Raw genomic sequence first — 27,409 nt, 5'->3', positions numbered from 1 at the left:
GATAGATCAACACCAAGTTCCTTCTGCCATGCCTCTCTGATCCTCTCAGTGGCGGCCTTAATGCAGTCGTCGAACAAACACACAAACCTAGAAATTAGATGCCTGGAGTTGGGACGGCTTAACAAAACCTAAACAAAGCATGTTCATTTGGGAGAACTTCAAAATCCTCAATCTTGGATCGGATTCGGACATAATGTCTAGCTTGTATATATCTATAAAGATGTGTTTGGGGCAGGGGCATTTCTATGGGCGGTTTCTATGGGCGGTTTCTATGGGCTGATTATTTGTGTGATTCAATATTATATTTCATTTCCTGTGTGGTGTTTGCATCGGAAATCTACCACAATGCAGCGCTGCCCAAATGCGCAAAATTGGTTGTTTTCTGGTTTTGTAGCTTAAAAACGCAGGGCACATCATCTCCAGAGTCTAATGCATGACGACTTCATGACATCCAGAAATTTTGCGCGCGTTGCGTGCAACATTCCTATATGTTATGGATTGTCTGTGCCCCACCAATTTTATCCAGGCCCACCTATAATTGAATTTCTGCCTACGCCACTGGTTTGAGGCAACTCAAATGATCTCTTCAGAAGATCAAAGGATGCAAATTGGCCATCAATATACAGGTCTCTGATGGAGACCAGTCCCTTTTCACTCCAGGCATGGCAAATTCTATTTGACCATTAGGGCAAAAAAGAATGATTAAAACAGATTGGTGTGTGAACAAAAACATCTGGTATATCCAAAACTTTCTTAACCTGATTCAGAATTCTGAAGGAGTTTTTCACAACAAAACTCAAACCTTTCAAAGTCCCAGGCTCCTGTAGCTTAGAAAACAACATGGCCGTTTTCCCACATGCGCTTTGTACCGCTAAATGACCGGAACGTGGTCAAATGCCTGCATGTGTGAAAGTTGTCGTGCCGGTATAAGCGCGACCCCGTCATCGCGGACATTTCACCAGTTTCGAGCCAGTCAGAAGAGCGGTATGCGCGATAGCGGACTCAAGTGTAGAACGGGTCCAGTCATTTCCCGCGACACTCTCATGGGCGAGGTGTACACACGTTGCTTTATGTTCCAGCGGGCATAATCTAATCATTTGCGCACATTAAAGCAAACTGGCGAAATGATCTTGTGATAATAAGAGCAGTATGTCAGCTTCATGTGTGGGCGTGCTGATTTTCCCCTCTCTCCTCTCTGCTGCCTGCTCGCTCTCTGGCCACAGTCCGTCCTCTGCCTTCAGTCACAGGCAGCCCGACAGGGACACAGACGAAGCAAATGCACGAAGCGAAATGTGGAAGTATTTTGCTTACGTTGCCGACAGCGAAGGCAAGCCCGGACACATCAAACGAAGCCAGTCTGTAAAAAGTGCTTCAACGCGACGCAGGTGAACGGATAAACAAGCAAACTTATTTCACCATTCAGAGTTTTGCCGACACGTCACTCCCCACCCGCTCTGCAGTGCCGCCCCGCCCCCCAACATACAGGCAATTTCGCTGCTAGATTCCGACATGCGAGAGGAGAGGTGTGAAGGGAAATGTCCGATATTGACTTACAGGTAATTTTCCGGTACGCATGTGGGAAAACGGCTTCTGTCTATCCCTCTCTTTCTCCCTCCCTTTCTCTCCCTCTCCCTCTCTCTCACTCTGTATCTCTGTTCCAGATATCGGCTGTGGGTGGACTCGTGTGCTGAGATGTTCGGTGGCCTGGACATCTGTGCTGTGAAGGCCGTCCACGGAAAAGATGGCAACGACTACATCATTGAGGTCCGTCCCCTTTATTCTCAACTTTCATCAGTCTGAGAGTTATTCTGCATGACTGAGCATAGTTTGAAAATCTTTCTTTCCTTAATCTTAAAGCAGGAGTTTCATGGTACTGTAAAAGAGACACATCAAAGCTGTAGACAAAAATCCCAAACTGTCTCCTAAAAGGCACAAGACGTGTAGGGAGTTGATGATGTTGTAATGTTCAAATGACCAAGCCAGAATCAGCACCAAGACGAACACAAATGACATGTAATAGAGGCACTGCTGTTATGTCCAGTAACGTTAAAATATGTGAAGCTTGAAATTCAAACTAATAGAGAAAAAAACATCACATGGATGCAACTGGGACGTATCATCAGTGATGTACCCTGGGGTCATAGGATGTTTCGGGTACTGCAACATCATACACCCTCGCCCAGGTGACCCAGCCGGGGTTGATCAAGCCCCGACTTACGTCCCAGTAGCTACCCACGGTCAGCCCTCTTAGGGAAAGACAGGGCCACTCAATCCGCTGCTCCGGAACTACTCTGCCGGGACCAGGAGGCTCTGGCACACTGGGCTCTGTGGGCTGCCCCCTGTCCGGGCTCCTCCTACGTCTCACCAGGTCCAGGACCTGTGCGTTGCACCAGACTCCCCCACTCCCAACATTTCATTCCGGTATGTTTCTTGGGCCGTGGTGGTACTGCAGGCTCCACTTGCGGCTTGAATGGCCCTCCTAAAAGGCCACTCGTGGATTTATTGGGCTTCTTCCTCACGGAAGACACAGGCTGGGGCGCTAACCCATACTGCTCCCGGGTGCCGTCTACATTCCGGCTGTCAACTGTCTCTCCAGTGGTCACCAATCTATTCCTGGTTGTCACGTAGTCTATTCCTAGGAGTCACTGGCTAGGCCAGGCTAACTAATATTGTATATTTTATTTCATCTGTGAGACCAACATTTATTTTCTAAAATCACAATCAAAATGCTATGGAGACATTAGCTAATCACCACAGAGCACAGATCAATTCCCTTAATCATTTCTCCCTGGTATATGTGGAGGTTGTGTCATCCGCCCCGGGAGCAGCCTGAAGTCCCTGCATGGTCCTCGAAAATTAGATTTCCATATAGTTCATATTTTTGATGAACTGACCTCACGGTGGTGCAGTGCTAGCGCTGTGGCCTCGCAGCAAGAACGTCCTGGGTTCCCGCCTGGAATGCTGTGGCGCTCGGGGATGGTCCCCCATGTCCTCAGTACTGCCCCGGTGTGCTATCTCGTGAAAAAGGGCCTTTCTGTGTGGGGTTTGCATGTTCTCCCCATGCTCCCCTGAGGTTTCCTCCATATTTGAATCACCGCCTGACCAGCGATGACGACAGACGATGGTCCCCAGGCACTGTAAACTGAAAGCTGCCCACTGCTCCTGTCTGCCCCCGGAGGAAAGGGCATGCTATGTCTGGGTTAAACAAGCAGAGACTGTATTTCATCAACCACCGCCAGCGCGCGCGTGCGTGGGTGTGTGTCCGACTGTCCGTGTAATTGAGCAGAATTTTGGCCGGCCACAGCTATGCCGTTTTACGTGCGATCGGGCTTGTTGAACCCCAACTAAAACGCCTTACGGCGCTAGGCTGATTAACTCTCTGTTTAAAGGGTCCGCTCCCAGAGACCCAGAGATTTATACACCACTCTAATGGGATTCCTCGGGAATGTTTAAGCTAATGGTGGGCAGAATTCCCGCCTGCCCTGTCACTGTCTCCTATCTCACAGGCATACCCTTCTTACTCTCTGTACCCACCTTATAACCCACAATTTAGTGAATACAGAGTCACCTGGATTAACGACAGCTCTGCCCCGTGGTTCGAGTTATTGGTGTTTCGCAGGGTCACTTCTTTATCAGTAAGGAACTGAAAGGGTATGTTTGGTTTATATGGGCTAGAACAACCTGTTAGAATCTCTTGTGTGGTGAGTGCTCAATCACCTAACTCTTTACAATGCACCAAAGAAGATAAGTGAATGTCCACCAGTGGTAATATAGCAAGTATTCATTCTTAAGGCCTAAACATGGTCGCCCCCTCAGAGCCTCGCCCCGCCCTCCCCGTATGACGGCAGGTGGAGCGCCGTCAAACGGGGAGGGGGCGCCGTCGGCTGACGGGGGCTGCTCGAAAATGTGACTCAGCGACGACGATACGTGCGTGACGTCAGCTGCACGAGAGTTGTGACTGGCCGTTGCCTTGGCTCATCGTCGTAAAGTCGCCTTTCAAAGCATGACGTTAAATTATAACGAACTAGTTGTGTGGCTTAGCCTTCCCAAATGTTGAGGGTCGTTTTTTAGAATTTAATACATAGAATTGGGAACGTTACATTCAATTTCATTCAGACTGCCTGGCACACAATCTCCACCATTTTCACACGGAGCTTCCACAGGAGGAGGGAGGGTGGGAGGAGGGAGGGCGTAGTGGCGTCCGAGCATGTAGGGCTCGCTGGCGCCGCCAGATGGCGAGACAGCTCCAATTCGAGGCGGACGGACGACCATGTTTAGGCCTTTAGGCCTTGAAGCGTCTTCAAGTTTAATGTAACCTGGGCATTTTGTGCAGATTTAACCTGTTGCATGTTTCTTCTTGGGTTGGTCTTAGGGTAGGGCCACCCAGTCTGCCTCCCCTGCCCCCCCATGGGAGTTAGACCCACCCAGTCTGCTCCCCCCCCCCCCCCCCCCATGCCCGTGGGAGTTGGACCTTCCCCCCTGGGAGTTAGACCCATGCAGTCTGCTCAGCCAGGAAGGATGACATCATCACTGATGTCATCATTGTTCGAGTGACATCGCATCATTAGGTACTCGACATCAACATCTTTATATTAACTAGGCATTTCACGTGCTACGCACGCTTGATTCTCTCCAGCTGTGCGGGCTCGCTAGCTCAGCCGCTGAGCGGCCTTGCCCGCCCTGCAGCTCACATACGCAGCTCGCCAGCTGCGCAGCCTGTGTGTGTGTGCCCCCTAAGTTTACACCAGTGCTTATGACATCAGTGATGTCATAAGATGAGAATGCTCTTATGACATCACTGATTACATCATCAGTCTTATGACACTGATGACATCACCATTGATGTCACAATGCTTCCTATGACATCATCAGTGGGACAAAAATGTAAACAAACATTTCCCACCTTTTATAATAGAAGATTTATATCAACATCTTCTCATTTTATCCAAACAAACATGCCTCTGACCAGACAACGGAGAATAAGCTCGTCTGCATGCGATACATGATTCAGATGTAACGTCGCATGATTTAGCACATTATCCAAAAACAACACGGATGTCTTTGCAGGCAATCTGTGTTTATTCTGACAAAATCTGCGAATTCGCTGAATGGTTTTGAAAACCTTCTGAAAAAAATCTTGCTGAGTAAACTAAAGTAATGGGAAAGCCTTCCATTGTAATGGTTATTGAACTTGTGTGTTTTTGTTAATTGTTCTATTTGGTTTATTTGATGTTATGTCCTGTTTTTATAAGACCTGGGACCATGTTAGAAATAGTCTGACTGGCTTGAAGCAGCCTGGTGGACTTAGCTCTCCCATTGGTGCCTGCCATTTCAGTCGGTGCTGGATGGAAATCCCATTCCGCTCCCTGCAAGCTCCGTAGACTGCGGCTGCGACCATATAGAATTTCCTTTCCACTCCCCCCATGTCGAATCTGTATGCCTCTGCTGCTGTAACTGCCGAATCTGCCGATCTCAAATGCCTGCGCCGCTGCCTTTGAAACAATAACAACAGCAGTGCTAACTGCTAGCCAGGGGCGGAGCGACGCTATCAGCCCACGGGGCAAATTTAGGCCGGCGGCGAGGAAAAATTTGCCTTTTTTGCATGTTTGAATCTGTTTCAGCCATATTTAGTGGAATATCTCATTTTAAACACACCAATGTTATTGTCTATTGATTGAATTGCTCTCACACTCAGGCCTGGCCTGGCCTGGCATGCAAAAAACATATATATATTTTTTTTTTGGATGGGGGCGTGGGCCCGGGGCAGGTGCACCCTCTGCCCCGGTGTACGCTCCGCTACTGCTGCTAGCTCATTGCTACACGCTGAAACCGATTTATGTGGTTTATGCAATGAAGCCAGCCTGCATGGCTGTAAACAGAGTCTTTTCCCCCGCTAGTCCACAGTGCTGCTATTACTAGCTAGACCAGGGGTGCCCAAATTCTTTCCCATGAAGGGCCAAAACTCAATCTGGGTGGAGGGCCGAGGGCCAAAAATAAATGTTGTTGAATTACATTAAAATGTATTGTGTTTTATAGAAAATTAACATTCTAAATCTAAAATAACATTTCAATATAATAATCTACTTTTTATCTGTTTGCTAATTGTAATAATTTGCAATTGGTTATATATATTTAAAAAAACATCTGCATTTGTGGGGAGCTCAAGATTCAAGATTCAAGATTTTTATTGTCACTCCGTGGTACAAGTATCACGTGTGAAATTCTTGTGCTGTGGACTCCGTTTACAACATAGTACAAATATAACAGGGCATATGAGTGCAAAAACAACAAGAGACACAACAAGCAATAAGGCAGTAGAGTGATAAGACAAGTCAGAGACAGTGGCATATTCACTGCACATAGGTGCACATGTCATGTGCATACTTTAGACGTGCTTAAACATTTTAAATTTGACGTATTTGACGTACAGGTGCAAATGGCATATACCTAATTAAACATACAATTAAACATTAGACATACATAATGGTAGCAGCCACAGTACGGTACAGTACAGCTACTACACTATTTGTGTATGTTAAGGAGTCTCGTGGCCTGCAGGAAGAAACTGTCCCTCAAGCGATTTGTGCGTGCTGTTGGGACCCTGTATCTCCTCCCTGAGGGTAACAGGGAGAATAGGCTGTTGTGGGGATGGTTTGTGTCTTTGATGATCTTCAGGGACCTCCTGAGGCACCGCTGGTTATACTGTTCCTGCAGTTCTGGCAGCTCACATCCTGTTACGTGCTGGGCCGCGCGTCTCACTCTTCGTAGCGCCCTGCGGTCCATGGTGGTACAGTTCCCGTACCAGGTGGTGAAGCAGCCAGTCAGCAGGCTTTCAATGGTGCCTCTGTAGAAGTCCCTAAGGATTTCTGGCCTTAGCCCAAATTTCTTCAGGCACCCGAGTCCGTGTAGTCGCTGTTGGGCCTGTTTGACAACAGTGGCGGTGTGACCGGCCCAAGTCAGGTCCTGGTGGATGTTGACTCCCAGGTACTTGAAGCTGTCCACCCTTTCCACCACTGTGCCGTTGATGGTGATTGGGGGGTGTGCCCCCCCCCCCCTCCTGTAGTCTACAATGATCTCCTTGGTCTTGGACGTTCAGAGAGAGGTGGTTGTCCTGGCACCATTGTTCCAGGGCCCCCACCTCCTCTCTGTAGGCCGTCTCGTCGCCCCCCGAGATCAGCCCCACGACTGCAAACTTCACGATGGTGTTCGAAGTTTGAGTCGCCACGCAGTCGTGGGTGTAGAGGTCGTACCTACACCCACGCTTAAACAGCTAACAGCTTAAACATTTAATCAGTAAACACCCAGTTAAAAACAGTTGTATTTTCCACCTTTGTAATCAAGAGAGAAATTTGACTTAATTCACAACTTGAAAAATCCTTCAGCTTTATTGTCCATCTTTTGTAAACAATTTGCCATGACAATTTGCAGGGATGCATAGGAGTGAACACAGTATATCCGCAGCCACATTCAGACACTGTTTCACAAAGTCACCACATGAAAAAGCGTGTCCACCCTTTGCAATCAGTGCAGATATCTGATAACTTGCCCGAGTTGCATTCTGGATAAAAAAAATCCCCCCCAATTTTTTTTTTCAAAATCCGTGGTGGGCCAAAACAAACAGAGCCCGGGCCAAACTTGGCCCGCGGGCCCCAAATTGGGCACCACTGAGCTAGACTCTCTCCCGCTGCAGGGAGAGTCTGGCAAGTGAGACTATGTTGGAAGTAAGTGTTCACACTTTTACATGTCTATTATTTTGTTCTGCTATATCCATAAATAAAATCAATCAAAGCAAGCGATAACTGCAACACGGCCTCTACTGAGATGATCAGAGACGCATGGCAGTGGGGGAACTAGGTGTTGATTTATCTGACATTATGGGAAAATGGGTCTGTCTGTAGTATTTGTCTGCGGTTTTCGGTGTTTCCGGGGTTACCCGGTGGCAAGACATACACCGATTACATAACGTGCCCACCGGTAACACCTTTTGTTTTTATGGAGGAAGAATTGAAAGGAGTTTCAGCGTGCGCCGGTGTAAGTTACAAGCACTCCCTCTCGGCTGCAGTGTGGCTCCGCTGTTATGGTTAGACCACCAACTACCGTTAGTTAACGCTATATGCATCTTATGAACACAAATGATGCCCTCCTCATACACATGTAGGTAAGACCCTTAGCTAAGCCTGCATGCGTGTGCATACTGTTGTCACTGCGGGCCATCTCTGGAAATGTGCCTTTTTTTTCCACAGCGAAAAGTCGATGCTAACTTAGCATCAATGCTAGCAGGAGGGAGGACTTACCAACATTCAGTCATGCTTACTGCTGCTTGCTGGTGTTGTTATGTCAGAAAAAGTCTCCAGGTGTGTCGCTAACGTTAGTTTCTTTTGAGAAAGATTGTCTCCACGGGCGTCTGAAAAGTTGTCTCGAGTCAGATGCAGCCATGAGTTGTGATGCAGCCAGTGTTGTATGACTGTGAGCATCCATGCTAACGTTAGTACTTTAAACAGCAGCAGCGTGCGTCTTGTCTCTATGAACCTACAGAATGGAGGGTTAAAGCATATATAGACTCTTGCTTACTTTAAAACTTGTATTATCAACCTACATACTGTATAACGTAACGTTCGCTCTAGTCTAGCTGCTATGGATACCCGACTGGTGTCTCACTGTTATTGTTCCCGGGAACAACATGCACTAGTAGGAACTAACAATCTTATTGTTTACATTTCCCGGTGTAACCGGTAATACCGGTGACGTCACGTGCTTATCATTCGGTGTGAAAATGTTCACACCGTGGCATCCCTAGTCTGTAGTACAACTCTGCTCAGTTAATAGCAGACACCAGCTGATCCAATATAAAGTTGCTCACCGTTTTCACTACTCCAAGCATAAATGACACAGGATCTTCCCTTCTGTCTCGCCACTTCTGTGACAAGTATCAGGTGTCAGAGAGCACACTATATCCCGGTCCAAAACAAAACAAAACAAAACAACAATTATTTTTTTTACAAACTACAAACATAAATAAACGTCAACTTAAAACTACCCCTGCTCTAAAGGCTACAAAATAAGCCTACAGCCGGAGGCGGAACTCGCCATCTTTGGCTGCTTGGAGTTCTCTCTGAATTTCCCTACAGCTGTGCAACAATCTCTGACACAGGGGACACTGGTGCCAAAATACTCATTCTGAAGGAGTGGAAGTCCTGCTCTTCACCCCCTTTTCAGGTGTGGCTGATGGACATGATCTGTTATACAGATGGAGAAACTCAGGTCCCTGAGAACCAACTCACTTGGAAGGTTCTCAATTATCTGGGACCCATTTTTGGCCTACTTCGATGAGGTTAAGAATGAATAGTGACTGAGGTTAGGGGTGGTATCTCAGGGACCCCTTATGTGGGATCCCATTCACATAATCTCTAACACATAAGTACCTTATGCGGCTGTTAGCGCCATGTCGTAATGTTGAATGTCGATGTACGTTTCCCCCTTTTTTTCTTTTTTTTCCTCTCTTTTCCTGTGTCTGAGCCTGTTTGTCTTGTTCGTATATGTGACACGGACTGGTAATTTGAGTACAAGGTGGGCCAAGGTAATTTTTCATTTGTTTACAGATTATGAAACTACAGACTGTAAGCTTTCAAATGATGTGTCACACATCGAAATCTGGAAATAATTGAAGAAGATATGCTTATTTGAATGTTGGTACACCTCAAATCAAGTTTCCCAGAAAATCAGCCTGAAAGGTGAGTACTTTTCAGCCCTGGGCCAACCAGGTAATGGGGGAGTGAACAATAGCTGCTCATTTACATTAACCACTCCCCATCCACTCCTGCTGTTATCACTACAGGTCCCCAGCAAAAAGGGGGATACTTATTTTCACTATAATTCCATCCACAAGTAACATAATGATAGAATATAGGACTATTCTGTGTAATAAAACATCTAAAAGCAAAACTCTTATCAAAGGCGGCTTAGCGCTAGATTTGAGCTGGATGTGGACATTTCTGACAAAAGCACAATTCTTTTTTGTACTTACTCAGAATTCCATAGCCGTTCCATCTTTGATAGGATCCACCTCCAAAAACGTTATGTTGGCCATCTTGGAATTTCAAAATCCCGTCCTAACGAAACCTATTTCTTACAATCTCAGTTTCTAAACCACTTAGGATCACAATTTCAGTGTCTACACATACATTTTCAGGGCCAAGGAATACAATTTTAGCGGTAAAACTACTGTCAGATAATTAAAAAAAAAGTTTTTAATGGGTTTAGTGGACACAATAGGCGGTTTAGCACTTGATTTGAGATGGATGTGCGAGTTTGAAAAAACCAGTCCGTGTCACATACGGTTATTTTTATTTATTTAATTAGGTGCATGGTGGTGCAGTGGTAAGCGCTGTCGCCTCACAGCTAGAAGGTCCTGGGTTCGATTCTCACCTGGGACGCTGTGAGCGCTGAAGGAATGCGTGCCCGTCCGCATGTCCTCGAGTGCCCACCACCCGGGTGGGGTCGTCAAAAGGGCCTTTCTGTGTGGAGTTTGCATGTTCTCCCTGTGCCCCCTGGGGGTTTCCTTCATATAGGAACCCCACACCAAAAACATGCAATATCCTGGTTGCTGATGTGGTGCCTCCTCGGGTCGTTAGGGGCGCCTATTCGGAGGGAGGGGAACTCGTTGGAATAGCGTGATCCTCCCACGTGCCATGTCCTACCTGTGAAGCTTCCCCTGTCAGGTGAAAAGAAGTGGCTGGCTAACTGCTCATGTCTCGGAGGAATCATGGAGCCAGTTTCGGCTCTCCCCAGATCGACAGAGGGTGGAGCAGCAACAAGGATAAATAAATTAAAATTAGCACTAATGGGGATAAAAAATGGGATAAAAAAAATCAGGGGGAAAAATATATTTAAAACAAAAAGAAAAAAGAATAATAATAATTATGTTCAAATTCACCAGCCGTTAACGTTAAACCGTAATCATTGTGTTGTCTATCATCCCAGTTTAATTAAGCATAAGACGAGTAACAAATAATGGGCCATGCACATGCATATTAACGTTACAACACTTTAAACATAATTTAAATTATGTTATGATAGCATTGTGCCTTCTGCCTGTCCTGTCTCCCATAACGTTAGCCTCCATGTGCTCGCCGCTCGGTCAGTGTCATCATCAGATCAGTCCGGTCCGGTGTCATGAGTCCCTTGAAGAAATGCACAGCAATACCGTGTTATTAATCACTGTTACACGTTGCCAAGCTTTAGCAAACTCACCAATGTTATGCTAACGCTGCAGCTAGGCCAGTTGATCAAGTCTCTTTACCTGCAGGCGATAGTGTGGAGCATTTTTTTTAAAGATTTTCATAAAGCTGCCAAATGAATATACACCCCTGGTTACCCGCCTCAAACGGTGACAGAAGTGAATTTACTGATGAAATAGCGGCTTGTGTTTTCGGTCTCAGTGGTCTCACGAGAACCCCACCCCGGCCCCTGACGTATGCAGTTCTTCACAAAGAACTGGTTCAAGATTGGGCTCTTGAAACTAGGTCGGTGGCATTTCTACGGGTGGGCCCAGGTAGGCACAGGCCCACCCACTTCTTGCCCTGGCCCACCAAAAAAAATAATATATATATATATATTTTTTTTTATTGGTTGTTTTCTAGAGGCAAACTTGCTGCTGCCTTGTTAGCTAATGGTTTTGTAGCTTAAAAATGCAGGGCACATCATCTCCAGAGTCTAATGCATGACAACTTCATGACATCTAGGAATTTTGCGGCTTCCCGCGCAAAATTTTGTCATGCAATTGCCCCACCAATTTTATCCAGGCCCACCCAATTTTATCCAGGCCCACCCATAATTGAATGTCTGCCTACGCCCCTGAAACAGGGACTGTGTGTGACATAATCAGTGATTTTGTTGGTTCTTCCTTTTTTTTCTGTCTTTCTCTCTTTCTGCTTTTCTCACATTTTCTCCACAATAGTACTTAGCCATTGCTCCACACCCTCTGCTGATCTTTGGAGAGTTGTAGACTATCACATGCTTCCTCGGATAGATGTGCAGTCGCCAACCGCTTTTTCTCACCTGACAGCGAGAAGTTTCACTGGCAGGATGTAGTGCATAGGAGGATGACGCTATTCCCCTGAGTTCCCCTCCCCCTGAACAAGTGGCATGACTGTCCAGAGGAGGCACTAGTGCAGCGACCAGGACTCATATACCCACTGGCTTCAGATACACAGAGACGACCAAATGTGTCTGTAGGAATGTCTGACCAAGCAGGAATTGAACCTGGGTCTCTGTGGTGGTAGAGAGTTATTTTACCTCTACACTACCCAGACTTACTAAACACCCTGCCTGATATTTAGTAAGTTAGACAGAAAGTCATAACAGATTATATAACACAAGAACAACTAGGAATCTGTCAAAAGAGGTCTCTTTTTGTATCTTGAGGGCAGTAGCCTTTCAGGTAGTAGACCCAGCAGCAGGTTTGGCAGACGCCCTCAGAGCGTTGGGTTGAGATGATCAGCTTGCAGAAGCAGTCGTCCAGACAGCCTGTCGGAGGGGGGGTAAAATACACCACGACGTTGTGGCTCTTTTTGGAGTCGATGTTGTCGACGCTTTTCACACTGAAGCATGGGTTGTCCACCTGGAAGGAGAAGGTGGTGGTCTCCAGAAAGATGTTCTTAAAGGGGATGGAGACATTGGCGTTGGCCCTGATGGTGAGGGGCCCCTGGGCTTTGGGAGGGAGGCAGGTCCCATGGAGGGGGAAGACATATTCGCCGCCAATGATCGAGGACAGGATGAGCTGGCCCCTTACCTCCCCCAGCTGGTAGGGTTCAAAGAAAACCTCCACATTGGCCTCTGACCCCGCCTGTAAGCCAATGGAGTTCTTGTCCATAATGAAGTCTCGGCAATCCGTCCTGCAAGAGTAATCAGCCTTGACACGGGAATAGTTGATAAACTTGGCCAGGGCAGAGTGGCTGCAGCCCAGAGGAGTGCGGAAGGGGATGGGCTTCTCTGGTAGCGGGGGCAGCGCTTTGAGCTCCAGGTCGTAGTGGAAAAAGCCCAGCTCGTTGTTGTGGAGAGTCAGTCGGGCCTTAGACTCTCCCGCACGCAGGGGCTGGTACACAAAGTCCAGAACGCCCTTGGACTGTCTTTCCACAGTGTGCTGGTTTGGGACAATGATGTCGGGGCATTTACACTCGCAGGAGAGGGAGGCGGATTCGGTCAGGGGGTTCTCCACCTGCACGCTGGCCAACACCTTCTGACGGACAGCTGTCACCACCTCCATGGTAGACAGCACACCGGGAGGTGTGGCCTTGAAGTCTACGTTGTAGAACATGTACTCACCAGACACCTCGTTACGGAATGTCACCTTGGCACTGAACGTCACCTCCTTGTATGTGAAGAAGGACATCTTGTAGTCTCTCTTGGCCAGAGAAGGAACATCAATATATTCTAGACCCTTCAAGGACACCGTAGCATCTGGCCTGTCAGGCTTCACAATCTCTATCACCACCCGGAACCTCTGCAGCTTGGAGAGCCAGTTGTGTACAGGGAGCAGCTCTGTGTGCTGAGTCTTGGCAGGAAGCTCATGCGTAATGGTGGCCTCCGCCTTGGGAGGCTCAGCAGTTCCCTGCAGGGAGTACAGCATGCCTGTTCCATCAGGGAAGGAGAGAAACACTGATCCCAGGTGTTTTTTGCCCTCAGCAGCCATGGTCATTGGTCGGTATGTGATCTCATACATTTTGCTGCTTTGCAAGGGTTTGAGCGTCAAGTAGGGTGCAGCATTCCACTGCTCGCCCTGAATGACAGGTTTGAGGCTGCAGTGCTGGTTTGTGGGGTTAGACACAAGCAGGGGAACGGTGTGAGAGCCACGCACCGGGCAAACAAAAGCAAACACTTCTTTAGTAGCAGAGGGCATGATACAGGTGCCTGACAGGGTGAGGGTAACAGATTTGGAGAGGCCCTCAATAATGCAAGACAGGTTATCATATCTTGTGTCATTACTCAGCTCCACAGGGGCATAGGTCACCTCAAAAGGAACCTCCATTCCTGGACAGATGTAGCCCTTGGCTGGCGTGATGGAAACCTCTGGAGGAAAATCATTAACTTGCCAATGGAACTTTGCTCCAATGTCACCAGTGTTTTTTATGACAATCCTCTTCCTGGTTTGGGAATGCTGGGCAACAGCCCCAAAGGCCAGGTAGTCCAGGTCCAGCTGGACCTCCACACCCTGGCAGCGGCCTTGGATGGTCAGCAGGGGGCACAACAGGCCCACGCAATCCGCCTGCAGCTCAGCTGTGAAGGGAGATATGTGCTGACGAGGAGAGAACTCGATCTCAACAGCACAGCGGCCACCGCTGGCTTTCAGACTCAACTCACCTGCTGGACTGAATGACAGATCCCGAGGGTCCAGTTGTGTGTGTGTGTTAAGCAGCAGGGTGAAGGTGAGGTCTGAAGAGCTGTTGTTGACCAGAACCACCTGCTTCTTCACCATCTGACCCAACGGCAGAGAGCCCAACTTCAACTTCCTGTGACTGGGATCCTCCACGTCCAGTTTCATCTCGATGCCTTGTCCCAGTATGTCCACCGCCTGCTCAATACAGCCATTTAAGATGAAGGTGAGCTTTTTCCGGTAGCACCGTGCCTCCTGGGGACAGAAGGTGAATGGTACCTCCTTCACATCACCAGGGGACAAAGTATCCGGTTGGAAGCCTAACTCCAAGTACGAGGTGTTCCTGAACTGGCACTGAACACTGATATGCCCGTCACCTTTGTTGCTGATCAGCAGTGTTTGAGAGGCAGGCACCATGCCAGGGCAGTATAGGAAGCACTTGCCAAAGTTGTGCTTTGTAAAGGAGAATTCAAAGACAGGTGCCACACCCTGGCCTTTAATGGCAACGTTAAATGTTGGCCCGTGCTTTACTTTGATACTCAGTCTGACATCTTGGAGGATGCAAGTCTTCCGGGGGCAGAAGAAGAGCGACCAACGCAGCTGCTCGTCAACCTCAACATTGGCCATCTGTGGCTTTGCCTCTAGATGGTGCAGCAGCTCGCGAGGACCTGCCAGGTCAAAGTTTACTTCCATGCAGAACCTGCCTAGGTTGGACACCAGGAATGCAAAGGTGGATGGCTCTGAAAGCCCCACATTTCCGAAGTCCAGTGTGTCTATGTGACTGGGGCAGATCTCTCTGAGGCCACCATCCACCTCCACCCGAACACAGGTGATCATGCTGTAACCATCGGCCTTAACCACGAGAGCGAGTGCCTCTGATTTCCCCTTCACCCTCAGCACCAACTTGAAGCTCACAGTGCCCTCCTGGCAAGGTGTTAAGGACACTGATAATGGCAACCTGTCTTTGGGTGCCACTGTGCCAGTCATTGGCTGCACTGCCAGGCTGTGCTGTTGGTCTTCACAGTGCAGAGATGACTGCAGGACAGAGAAGTGAAAGGGCTCCTCCTCTCCATTCACCACATAGACTGTCTGCTCTACTCTATGACCAACAAGCAGTTCTCCCAGGTTGAGGCAAGCTCTGTTTATATAGACCAATGGTTCTCTAGAGGTCCCCACCCATAGGAAGGGAACAGATAATGACAGCGTCTCAATCATGAAGCTCCAGAATGACTCCACCACACCCAGTTTCTCCGCTACATACTCCAAACACATCTCCACTTTCTTACCCGGCATGATGGTGCCACATGGGGTGAGGCAGTGGAACGGACTGGGGTCTGAGTCTTCACACCTCCACTGGAAAGAGTACATCTTACTGGTGGGGTTCCCCACGCTGAAATGTCTGGTGGCCGGTGTAGTGATGCCAACACAGTTGAACTCTATGACCCTTGTGTTAGGGTCCAAGAAGTGTTCGGGGTTGCGGCGGTTGGCAATGATGTAGTCAGAGTCCTCCAGATCGAAATGGAAGTGAGGCAGCAGGCTGTGGCCACACACTGACATACAGGGAGCCGACTCTTCATCCTGCAAGTTGGGGATACTGCAGACCAGTCTACCCTGGAACCTGGCCATCTCCAGAGGTGAAAAGTGAATGTTGAAGGTCTGCATTGCACCAGGCTCCATGGCTCCTACATTGGGCTCCACACTGAAGGGCGGTAGGTCAGGGTTTCCCATCAGTAGAGAAATCACACTGGCCAGAGCACTGTCAGGACACATTGTGGTCACCACCCCTGCTGACTTGCTGCCAGGCCGAGAGCTGGGGCTCACATCTCTTTGGCCATGGTTAATACTGTTGCTGTTTGGATCCATGAGGACTTGCCAGGAGTAATCTAGCTTCACACTGCCCTGATTCACTATCTGCAGTTGGTAGAGCCTGGACTGGTAAAGCATGGTTTCTTTGAAACGGATGGATTCGGTGTCGCAGCTGAACTTGGTGTAGTCACAGACTGCGCTGACACGCAATTCCAGCTCCCTCTGTGAGCCTTCAACCTCAGAGCAGCCTGGCTCAGGATCCGTCTTTATTACCTTATTCGTCCGCTGTCGGTCATCCCAGTCAGCCACCTGCTCCAGCGGCTGCTGGAACTCCACCTGGCAAAGCTTGCACCTCATTGGCTGGCTGGTCAATGTTACCGGATCATTGGAGGAGAAGGTGGCAGTGATTTCCTTAGAGCAGCCAGCATGGAGGTGCCCCACGTGTGGAGAAAAGGACACATGGGGATCTGCAGGGGGCCACTCAAACTTCAGCACCTGGCTGCTGCTGTGGTTAGTCATGGTGAAACACTCCTGGTGGGGACAATCTACATGGCAGTCACCAAAATTCAGCACATCATAATCACCATCCTCATCCTCCTCCTGATCCATCTCCTGCGATGAGCCGCCAATGTTGTCAAGAGAGATTATGTCCTTGTAAGCCTCTCCGGCCAGTTGTATGATGGTATTGTTGTACTGGTTATCTTCCACCTGCAGCGTGATCTTGGTCATGACACTCTGGGGCAGGTCAGAGCAGCAGCTGACCTCAAACTCCACCTGCTGGCCAACATTCAGCCTGAGGAAGGCCTTGTGGGCCAGCTGATGTTCTGAGCCCTCTAGCTGTGTGGAGTGGATTGAGCTGTAGGTGTTGTTAGCAGCAGCTTTCAGGGTGAACACTCGTTGTTGATCCAGCATGTCAATCTGCACCTGAGCCGGTAGATTTCCATTATTTCTCAGCACCAGGGGCAGGGTCTGCCTGTGCCCTACCAGCAGGTGTCTAAACTGCAGCATGAGGTTTCCTGCACTGTTCCTCAGGGCTGGACGCACCACGCACACACTGGGCAGGTTGCCCTCTCCGATCAGTTCAAACACCAACACTTTCTTTGAAGTGGGTGTCATATTGGTGGCCATCTCCAGCGTGGCCTCAAACACAGCATGGTAGAGCTGCATTGTCTGGGGTGTGAATGTGACCACAGCATAAGAGTGTGACTGGCTGGGAATACACAGTTTTGGAGGAGACAAATCAAACACCTCCACACGTTGCCTAGTGCCAACAGGTTTAACAGCTAACATGAGTTTGCAGGGCACTTTGCTGTTGTTGCTGAGTTTTAACCGGGCCTGGTTGGTGCGCCCTACCAGGACTTTGTTGAAGATAAACTTGTTCTCATCCAGGATGTAAATGCCCTCAGCATCACAAAATTGTTCAGAGGAGAGCAGGTTGCTGTTGCGACACAGATAATGCTCCTCAAAAATTGAACTTAAGTCTAACCCAATCCCTGGCACACAGAACTCAGCCGCCAGTCTGTAAGGTATGCCCCCAGGCTGGTCTGAGGGGTCACGATCATTGATGTCAATGACCAAGCACTCGTTCCAGTTGCCTTGTTCTCCACAGCAGTCCACCGTCACCACCTGCTGAGACCCTGGAAGCAGAGTCCCTGTGCAAGGACCCACTGTGAAAACCCCTGTGGTGAGACGATTTTGTGTAATGTTAAAGTCTTTCTGGATGAACTCACGGCTCAATTTGCTACCGATAGGTGGCTTCCCTGAGTGGCTTTCTCGAGACATCCTCATACCTGGACCTAAACCCCCTGACTTCACAGGCAGTTTAATGGTGAAGCGGGTCTCAAAAATGCCATTGTTCTTAATGGTAAAGCTCTGGGTCTTCTTGCAACCATAGACCAATGGACCAAAGTTGATTTCTCTTGCGGGTGTGATCTTGTACTTGGAGAAGATGGACTGGATAGAAACCTTGATGGGAATGGCAGCTATATTTTTTCCTCCATTCCCAAGTCTAGGCTCAATCACCTGGCAGTGCAGGATAGGCTGATCCCTAATAGAGACTTCCTTGTTGGTTCTGGAGAGAAGCTGCACTGTCACGCGCCTGTCTGTGGGCCGCAGACTGCCACACGGTGGGGAAATAGTGAAAATGGAGGCTAAGTTTGGCTGGGATGGGTCTGTCCGCTCCAGTCTAAACTTGTAGGCTATTTCAAATTCTCCATGGTTCTTCAAGGTGAGTGACCGCTGGACTTCTTCAAAGACTTTGATGGTCCCAAAGTCCAGACAGCTATCTGCTCCTTGAGGAACAGTGATGTCCAGTTTCACATCGTAGCTTTCAGTAGTGATCAGTATGTTTTCAGTTTGCATGGTGCCAAGGATGTTCTCCACATCGGCTACCTCCAGACGTATTTGATGTTTGATGTTGAGGGGCTTCTTGGCCTCGAAGTTTAATTGCAGGGGGAAAGAGGAGTTTGGCAGGATGACGCCTTCATCCTGGGACACACTGAACCCATCCCCCAACTCCATTACACCCCTTATTTTCCAGGACACTGGCAGAGCTGTCTTGTTATGCAGTGCCACACTACGGCTGAGTTTGTCATGCAGCAAAACCCTGTCAAAATGCAAGTGTTTGGAGTCCAGCACCAACTCTGGTCGAACTCCCCAGCAGGAGAGATGGATGATTACCTGCTCTGGATTGTCTTTGATGGAGCACAATACACTGTCCTCTATTTGCCCCTGGCTGGTGGGGTAGGCCCACACTGTCAGCTCATGTTTCTGATCAGGTTTGAGAGTCATGGCTGGAGGGTCCAGTAGATATGTGGTGAATTTGGTGTCATGCTGGAAATGGAACTGGACCTTTGCCTCCAGAGCAGAGTTGTTGTGGATCATCAGCGTCTCTGCGTTCTCTAGGTACTTCTTCTCCTTGCACCTGTCTCTGGTCTTGCCACAGAGTAGTGGTCCAAACTCGAAGTAACCAGGTTTGACTACGTACGTCTTCTGGAGGCCTTCCTTCACTTCAGGCACCATCTTAGTCAGGGCAAAAAGAGTCATGTAGTCTTTGCAAATGGAGGGATAGGTGCAGATTCCTTTACAGAAGAGCTTGTAGTGTATCTTGGTGCCCAGCAGCTCAAAGTTCAGTGTCTGGACAAACTTCCCGGGGGACCTTGAGTAGAACCAGATCCTCAGAATGACCTCGCTCTTTGCTGGTACCACCCAGCGAAATGTCGGAAGCCTCTGTCTGTGTTGTTCACTGCAGTTAGAGAGATGGGTGGCAGGAGGAGAGTGGGAATGGTCCAAGCCCTTCCCTCCTCTCTTGGCCAAAGGTCGTCTCTTGCTCTTCTGAATCTCTATGCCCTTCTTGTCCTTTGACATTGCACCCTCCTTCTTGCTGTTACCTTTAGGACTTGCGACCACCTCCTCCTTTGCGAGTGCAGCCTGTATTTCGGCCTCAGCCTCCACATCTTTCATCTCATCATGTTCATCTGAGTCCAAAGGAACGAGGAAGGTGAAACAGTCACAACTCAGTTGACCACTAGGCTCTGCCCTCTTCTTGGGGAAAGGGACCACAGAGAAGGTGATGGGAGGAGGAATGGGTGGGCCACTAGGACCCAAACCCAAACCATCCAACACTTCCTCCAGTGGTGGAAGTGTGTTGCCTTTCAGCAGCTCTGTGGCACTGGGATAGTCTTTCCCTGTTGTTTTCAGTACAATGTGAGGGATCATGTCTGGGGGTGACTCCTCTCCTGCCATCTTGGAGTCGGCCATATCTGCCTTCTGCTTCTCCACCTTCTCCTTCTCTTGTTTTTTCTTGGTCCTCTTGCCGACCGGAGTCTGTTTCTCTCTGTGGACATCCTCTGGTGCCGGTGGGGCTTCAACAGGGGGGAGTGGGACTAGTAATAGGCCCTGCACCCGGTCCCAGTACTGGAGGATGTGTCCCACCGGGACCTGTTCCTGCTCATAGGTATGGAACCGACACAGCAGCTTGTCCTCACTGGACTGGGGCACTTCTTCATCCAGCTCATTTGGAGGTTGATGAGACTCTACCTGTGGTCCCTTGGTTTCTTTTGCCTTCTTTTGTGCCTCACTGTTTTGAAGCACTTCACCGGAATTACCTGGCTCTCTGGCCTCTGTTGTTGTCTCTTTGGAGTTGTTACAGCTAGTTTTCTGACTATCCAATGCCACTGGCGACTGCTTCCCTCCCAGCAGGTTCTTCTTCCCTGACATGTCCTCTTTACTATCTTTTTTTCCGCCCTTCTTACTCTTCTTCTTCAACTCCTCTTCTTCTCTCAGCCTCTCCATCTCCTCCTGTTGCTTCTTTTCCTCCTGCTCTCTCATGACTCGCTCAAGCTCCCTCTGTTTGTGTTGGAGCTCCTCCAGGTGTTTCTGGGCAATCCGCTCCTTCACCTCTGCTGGCAGAGCATCATACTCTTCCTCGTCCAAATCCTGCAGCCACTGCTCCTCCCTGTCAGCTGCCTCCCTCTGCAAGGCCGCCTGGGCATCTCTCTTTGCTGTCTCCCGTGCCTTCAGAGCTGCGTGTGAGTCAGACAGGTTCACTACGTAGATATGTTTGCGGTTGTTAAAGGCCTTGAGGACCACTTGCAGTGTGCTGGCTACTGACCGAGTGTATACAGACTCCAGTCTGTCAATCACAACTCCACGGTGACAATCACTTAGCTGCAATCTCTCAGCCAGGATACCAATCAATAGTTGTTCAGGCAAGAGGCGGCTGAGTGTGGCCACATCTCCAACCTGATTCAAAATCACATCCAGTTGCTTCTGACCCCCCGGGGAAACGGTGTCCTGTGCTCCTTCAGCCTTCTGTGGAGCCTTGGAGTCATTACTGTGGCAGCCATCCTCTGTAGGTTTGGCAACGACTTCCACACTAAGAACAGTGGTGTTAACTAAGTCTGGAACTGATGCTGGAGCTGGGGCTGCAAGAGATGCTGTACTGGGAACAGGTGTTGGTCCCATGGTATCTTGAAAGGCCTGAGTAGGCTTCTCTGCCTTCTTCTGAGCACACTCGGTAGCAGCACGGTTGTAGAGTTGTCTTGCGGTCAGGCTGATGGTCGAAGTACCACTGGTCAGAACCTCTGTAATCACAGTGTCAACTCTCAGACATGCCCCTCCATAGTGATGTGCCAGGGCTGCCGCTGTGCTGCTCTTACCTGTCAGTGGGGCTCCATAGACAATGAGAGCGATGCCTCTGCGGTTGCGTGCAGCCAGACCCTCGGGTGACAGGTCAACACCCATGTGACTGGCAATAGCTCTTGAGACAGGAGTCATCTCTAGCTGCCCCAGACTGTTTTTGCTCCCTTTTCCAGTCATCTTGGAGGGGGTTTCTTCCTTAGAAGTTGGAGACGTCGCTTTAATGTCCAGTGGGTGGTCAGTGTTTTGTTTCAGCCTGTCCTGATCCTCCTGCTTGTCTCTCCTCTTAGAGGATGCCTCTTCTTTAGAGAGGACAGCCTTTAGCTCATCGTCTGTCAGCTGGCTCCAGTGCTCCTTATAGTGGTCCAGTAGCTCTGGGGGAAGAGTGTCCCCAGGCAACCTGGGAGGCAGCAGCAGAATGTTGTGCTCATCATAACCCTGCATCAGACGTAGGATCTTCTCATCCTCAAGGTGCTGTGTGTCGAACTCCAGGCTGTAGAACTCAATGGGGAAAGGGCAGGGGTTTTTGACGGTGACGTTAGCTTCTTCCCCGGCGCTGAGAGGCAGGCAAGGTGCCAGCTCCAGCTCTAAGGGACAGAACTCTAGCTGCGGCTCCTCACCCTGTCCTTGGGCCATGATCAGCACCTGCTGGGTGCTGTCAGTCACACACACCACCAGATGTGTCCTGTAAGCATGGCCCTCTGCAGGCATAAATTTTATCTGAACATTGACCCGGTCTCTTGGGTAGAGCAGGCCGGAAGAGGGCACCATCTCAAACACCACTGGTGGGGGACGCTGCTCCTGCAAGGCCTTCTTACGCAGATGGAGAGGCATGAACTTGTCTATCTTCTTGTGCTTCACCTTCTCGGCTATGCTCCAGCAGCAGGGGACAGACTCGTGATTGAACAGCTGTAGTGTCATCACCTGACACATGCCACACTGCACACTGTCAAACTGCAATGTATCCGTGGAAACAGTTATGGCTGGAATGGTCACCACTGCACACAGCCGGACTGGCACCATGGGGCCCCCAGTCACCTGTATTTGCAAGACAATGCTGATGCCCCCCATCTGAAGGTTGGCTCCTCGGGGGTCAAATTTAACCGTGAAAGTCTGTGTCTCGCCACAGGGCAGGTTCTTCACTTTTTCAAACTGCGTACTGAAACCTGTGCCAGCTAGAGGTTTACGGTTGGCATGGAAGGACACGGACACTGGCCCAGTGTTGGTGACCTTGATAGTGTGGCTGGGGACTTCGCCATAAATGACATAGCCAAAATCCAAAACATACTCTGGGAGCAGGAACCTGCTGAGTTTGTGCCTGTTTCTAAAGGAACCTGGCAAATCTGTGAGCTCCAGCAGACTGCTGGTCACAGCGATAGCATTCTCCTTGACCAGTCGTCTCTCGATCTCCATGTGAAGCAGTGCCTCATACGTGGGTATGCACTCTCTGACTCTGTCTGTCTCCACAGCTGCTCTGGCCTGTTGCACCACCTCACTATAGCGCTCCTCTGGGATGTGTCGTGGTAAGTCCAGGCAGAGCCTGGGGAATACTCCCTCCCCGGTCAGAGTGATGTCCTGCGGTGGGAGGAAAGCCACCTGCAGCTGGAGCCGCTTCTGAAACACCTCAGGGATGCCTGGGAGGTAGAGCACACGTAAACACTGCTCCGCACCGGCCTCAACGTAGCCTGCAGCTGGGCTGACCATGGGCTGTCCAGGTCTAAGCTCCACAGGAAACGCCTCCTGTGGATCTGGCTGCTGCTTCTCCAGGGCCTTCCGCTGTCCCCCTGCCTCCTCCCCCTGTGGCAGCACAATGCTGAATCTGAAACCCACCTTGCCGCTGTTCCTCAGCATCACCTCGGCCTCCCCCACGCGGTCAAACAGCTGCTGGCCGAGATTGATGTGGCTCGAGTTAAGACTGTAGGTGATTACTGAGGCTTCTCCTCTGAGTGTGATGTCATAAGTAGGCCCCTCCTCGACATGGCACTGCACCACCACCTCCCTGCTGATGTATGCGTGGCCATAGAAGGTAAAGGTAATTGTCTTCTGGTCCCCAGGCTGCAGCTGACCATAGGTCGGCAAGATGTCAAACACCTCTTCCACATGAACATGGCACTGTATGGCTGGATCAGCCTCTGACAGGAGGCGGCAGGTAAGAGAAGGTTCTCTAGGGGAACCCCTCCCTGTGTCTCTAACAGCGCACTGTTTCTGGTCTATCAGGAAAGTCCAGCGATATGACACAGGCAACGGGGAGCAGTTAGTGATAGTGAGCTCTCTCTGGGTCTCTGTGCGGTTGAATAAACAGCCAAAGTCCAGGCTGGTGGAAGAGAAGTGGAGGTTGGGGAAGTGGACTTCACCGTGCAGCCCCACCATGTCCTGCTGTGGGTGTTCCTGGTACCGCACCTGGAGGAGCTCATCAACCACTCGTGACACCTTATCCTGGCAGTAAGCCAGGTTGAAGCATACCCACAACTCAGCCTGCATCCCGTCACCTAAAACCATGGCCTTCCTGGTAGCTGAAGTGGGGTCTCCCTTGTCCTTGCACAGGGAGAAGGGCTCTACCAGAGACAGAGCTATGGACAGAGGTAGAGTTGATATGTTTGTAAAGACCAGCTTCTCATACACGGTCACTACACTCGTTCCCGGGACCTTTTCTATGTAGAAGTTGAGCTGCTTGCTGGAAATGTGGAGTACAGGAGCCACAAAGTGACAGGTAAGGTCTACAGTCATGATGCGCTCATAGGGGCCCTGGTGACCCACAATGCCACAGCACACCAGACGCTCTCGTACCACCTTGGGGGAGTCTGAAGATCCCCTCAGCACCATTTCAGCAGAACAGCCAGGAAAGAGCTCCACACGAGAGGGGCTGAGGCTGAATACTGACCTCTCTCTGGTGGAAGACATCAGGGATCCATGGCCCAGAACCTCCCCCTTTCTAGGAGCAGAGATGGAGGGCAGGAAGCTCCGGCCAGACACGTTTTTGCCCTTGGGGTTTCTGGTTGAGAGCAAGGAGTCATCAGTCCCCCAGAACATTCGACACAACCGTTGACCATGGTTAGTCAGTGTGAAGCGGTACTCGCATGGCCCATGGCTGAAGTGTGTGCCGAGGTCGAGGCTGGGGCCAAAGGGTGGGTTTCTGACAATTGTGGTGCCGGTGCCAGTGGCGGACAGAGCAACAGTGTGTGTCTGACTGTCCTGGATGGCCACCTCAAGCCAGTCTTTGAAAACGATTGAGTCTTTAAGGTGCGCCACCAGCCTGAGCTCCAGCTGGCCTTCTGGCAGCACTTCCCCCTCACTGGGCTCAACACGCCACTGGGACCTCCCATTGATCATGTGAGCAGTAAAGTAGGCTGGGATAGGTGACTGGTTGAACAGTTGCAGAGTTCTTGTAATGTCTGTCAGAACTTGGATTTCACCAAAGTCCAACTGGGGGTTCTGAACCTGAACCATTGCACCTTGTCCAATACATGACAAGACCACCTCCAGAGGTGGCTGTGCTCTGCCAAACACAGCAATGCGTGCAGTATGTTGCAGCCTGCCCACGACCTTAGCCAGCAGAAACAGTGGAACCTCCACTGAACTGTGTGGAGGGATCACTCCTCTGGGAAGCGAACTACCAAAAAGCAGCAACGGACTCTCCTCATACTCCGGGTCCAGGATGCCATAGCAGGCAGGCAGAACGCTGGTGTTGGCCAATCTCACCTGCTGTTCATACTGGTAACCAAGAAAACACCTTTGAAAGTGCAACACTGGAGTCTCCACCACAACGTCAGGTACCACACATGTGGCTATGATGGGCAGATTCTTGATCTCCTCCCCAACACCATCCACATCCACCACCAACACCAGCTGGTATATCCTCACTGTGTTGGAGCACAGCGTAACCTCAATGGTGGTGTCTGACATGTCGCGCACAGTGCCCGAGGCAGGGCTGAGGGTGAACTCTACAGGCCGTGTCTGAGGGTCTGTAGCAGTGCTACCTTGCCACTGCTTCCTGGTCAGCTCAGACACCTGTTTAGCACTGGTCACACTGGGAGACCCCAACCCGTCCCCCAGGACGCGCAGAGTAAATGCCATAGGCACATAGGAAGTGTTAGAGAGTGTACAGCTCAATGTTTGGGGGAAGCCAAAGGCCACATCTCCAAAATTGAGCTCTAAAACATTGAAGTTGAAAGTGGGGCCAATGACACAACCCCTGAAGGTCAAGATGAGTGGCTGAGGCTGTCCTGTGATGTTGAGCAGCAAGTCTTCAGAGAAAGTTCCCAGGATACAGCTGTGGAAGGTGACCTTCAGGACCTTGGAGGCCCTAGGGGGAACAACACCCTCCTCAGGGCTGAAGGAGAAACAGCAGCCAAAGGTGCTGTTGGGGCTGGTCAGCCTGAAGGGGGCATCAATCTCCCCTCCGTTGGACACCTGCACCTCATAACAGTCTGTGTCACCGATGAACACGTTTTGCATATCCATCAGGTTATATTCTAAGTGGAGTTTGGGTCCCATGCCCTCCCCCTTGATTGTCAGAGGTAAACGAGACTCACAGCCTGTGACATCACAGTATATGGTTTGCTGGTAGAGTTTGGCCTCCTCAGGCTTGAAGACAATGTTGAACTGTGCTGTGGCGTTGGGCCATATTTCACCCTCCGCTGGTTCAACAGTGATGCAGCTGTGTGAGAGGATGAGGAGGCGTTCGTCGGCAGTCAGCCGTCGGCGCTCCTGTAAGGTTCTGGACCTCAGTGGGAGGCGATGGATCGCTGTGCAGTCGGATTCACACTCCAACAGCAACCATTCCTTTTCCTCATCGTCCTCCTGCTGACTGGGACAGATTTTCCAGCAATAGTGGAACGGGATTTCACTCCTGTTGGCAAGGGACACAGTGTGTGCGTTAGCCAGGGAAATGTAAGTCTTATTCAGCCGGAGAGACTTCGGCTCTAGACACACGCTCAGTTCCTCACAAGCCCCGTACAAGTCGATGTACACGTCCTCACCAGTATGGTAGTGCAGCAGCAGGTCCCCTCTGTGGTCTCCTGTAGTCCTGGGGTTAAAGTCCACAGTCACCTGCATGCTTTCGCCTACACCAAGAGTCTCAACAGAAGGCATCACTGAGAAGGGGTTCTGTGTCAATAGCTGGAACTTGGCCTGGCTGTTGCCTATGTTGCGGACTAGCTGAGTCCGCTGTGTGGAGGCTTTGACTGGACAGATGGGCAAATGCAGTTGGTCGTGAAAGTCAAGGATGCCCCGTGGGCCGATTGCTCGGATTGGAACCTCAAACTTTTCCCTCTCTGTTACACAAACCAATCTGTGGAGGTAGTCCTTGTTCTCTTGTGGGGAGAATAAAACAGTGAAAATAATGGCCCTTCCCGGTGCAACCTTGCCGCATGGATTCTCTGGACCGACCACACGGAAATACTGTGAGTCCTCCAGCACCACCTTCACTTGCCTTGGAACCTTGTCATTGTTGCGGAGGCGTAGGGGCAGCTTGTAGGTTTGTGGAGGAGTGAAGTTCTGGAAGACCAGCTCAGATGGGTGGGGCTGGAAAAGTGCCCGGTCCATATTCACCAAGGAGAATTTATGATGTGTGGTCTCGCCCATGTCGAGCAGCTCCAGGATGTGGGGTAGGTGCATGTGGGTGTTGGCCAGGCGCTCCTCTGTAGACTGTAAAATCTCTTCTCTGTATACAGATGGAGTCACCCTTCGTGGTCTTTCCTCCTTTGGTACAAGTTTGTGATTCCAAGGGTGAGAGGCTTTGCTCTTGAATAACTTTGCTTTTGAGGGAATCATTTTGAATGTGTGTTGTGCAAATTCACCAAACATTCAGTAATCTACTTATACTCCCACCACTTTTAAGTCTCAGCCGGGATGATCTATGATATCACTGATGATGTCAGAAAGAGTATGACATCATTAGCATATGAGGTCTATGACATCATCTGTCTTCTTCTTCTTGGCTTTCCATCAGACTGGATGCCTTGCGGCACATTGCTGCCTCTCACAGTTGGATGGTCTCACTCTAGAGCAGAGTCCTGCGCAGGTCTGATTTTCAAGACCCGGTTCCGCCCGGCCCCGCGACGTGCAGTACCGACCCCGCTCCGCGAACCCGCA

General features: G+C 50.0%; 2 protein-coding genes across 2 annotated transcripts in view; one reads left to right on the top strand and one right to left on the bottom strand.

Annotated features, from left to right (window-relative positions):
• The window catches only part of syn3 (synapsin III), a gene marked incomplete at both ends in the record, with an annotated part of 317,937 nt that overhangs the window by 239,350 nt on the left and 51,178 nt on the right, over positions 1-27,409 (top strand). The window contains one exon of the mRNA XM_083657267.1: positions 1,662-1,764. Coding sequence (XP_083513393.1) covers positions 1,662-1,764 — 103 coding nt within the window. The remainder of the gene's footprint in view (positions 1-1,661; positions 1,765-27,409) is intronic.
• On the bottom strand, positions 12,395-27,088 carry LOC310790945 (hydrocephalus-inducing protein homolog; the record flags this gene model as incomplete). The annotated part of the gene is made up of 1 exon (XM_083652652.1): positions 12,395-27,088. One exon carries the CDS (start codon positions 27,086-27,088, stop codon positions 12,395-12,397), a length of 14,694 nt encoding a protein of 4,897 aa, XP_083508778.1.

The sequence above is a fragment of the Poromitra crassiceps genome, assembly GCF_964638095.1.
Source record: "Poromitra crassiceps genome assembly, chromosome: 2".
Classification (NCBI taxonomy): domain Eukaryota; kingdom Metazoa; phylum Chordata; class Actinopteri; order Beryciformes; family Melamphaidae; genus Poromitra; species Poromitra crassiceps.
Note: the sequence above shows the minus strand (reverse complement) of the source record. Positions and strands in the feature narration are given on the sequence as shown.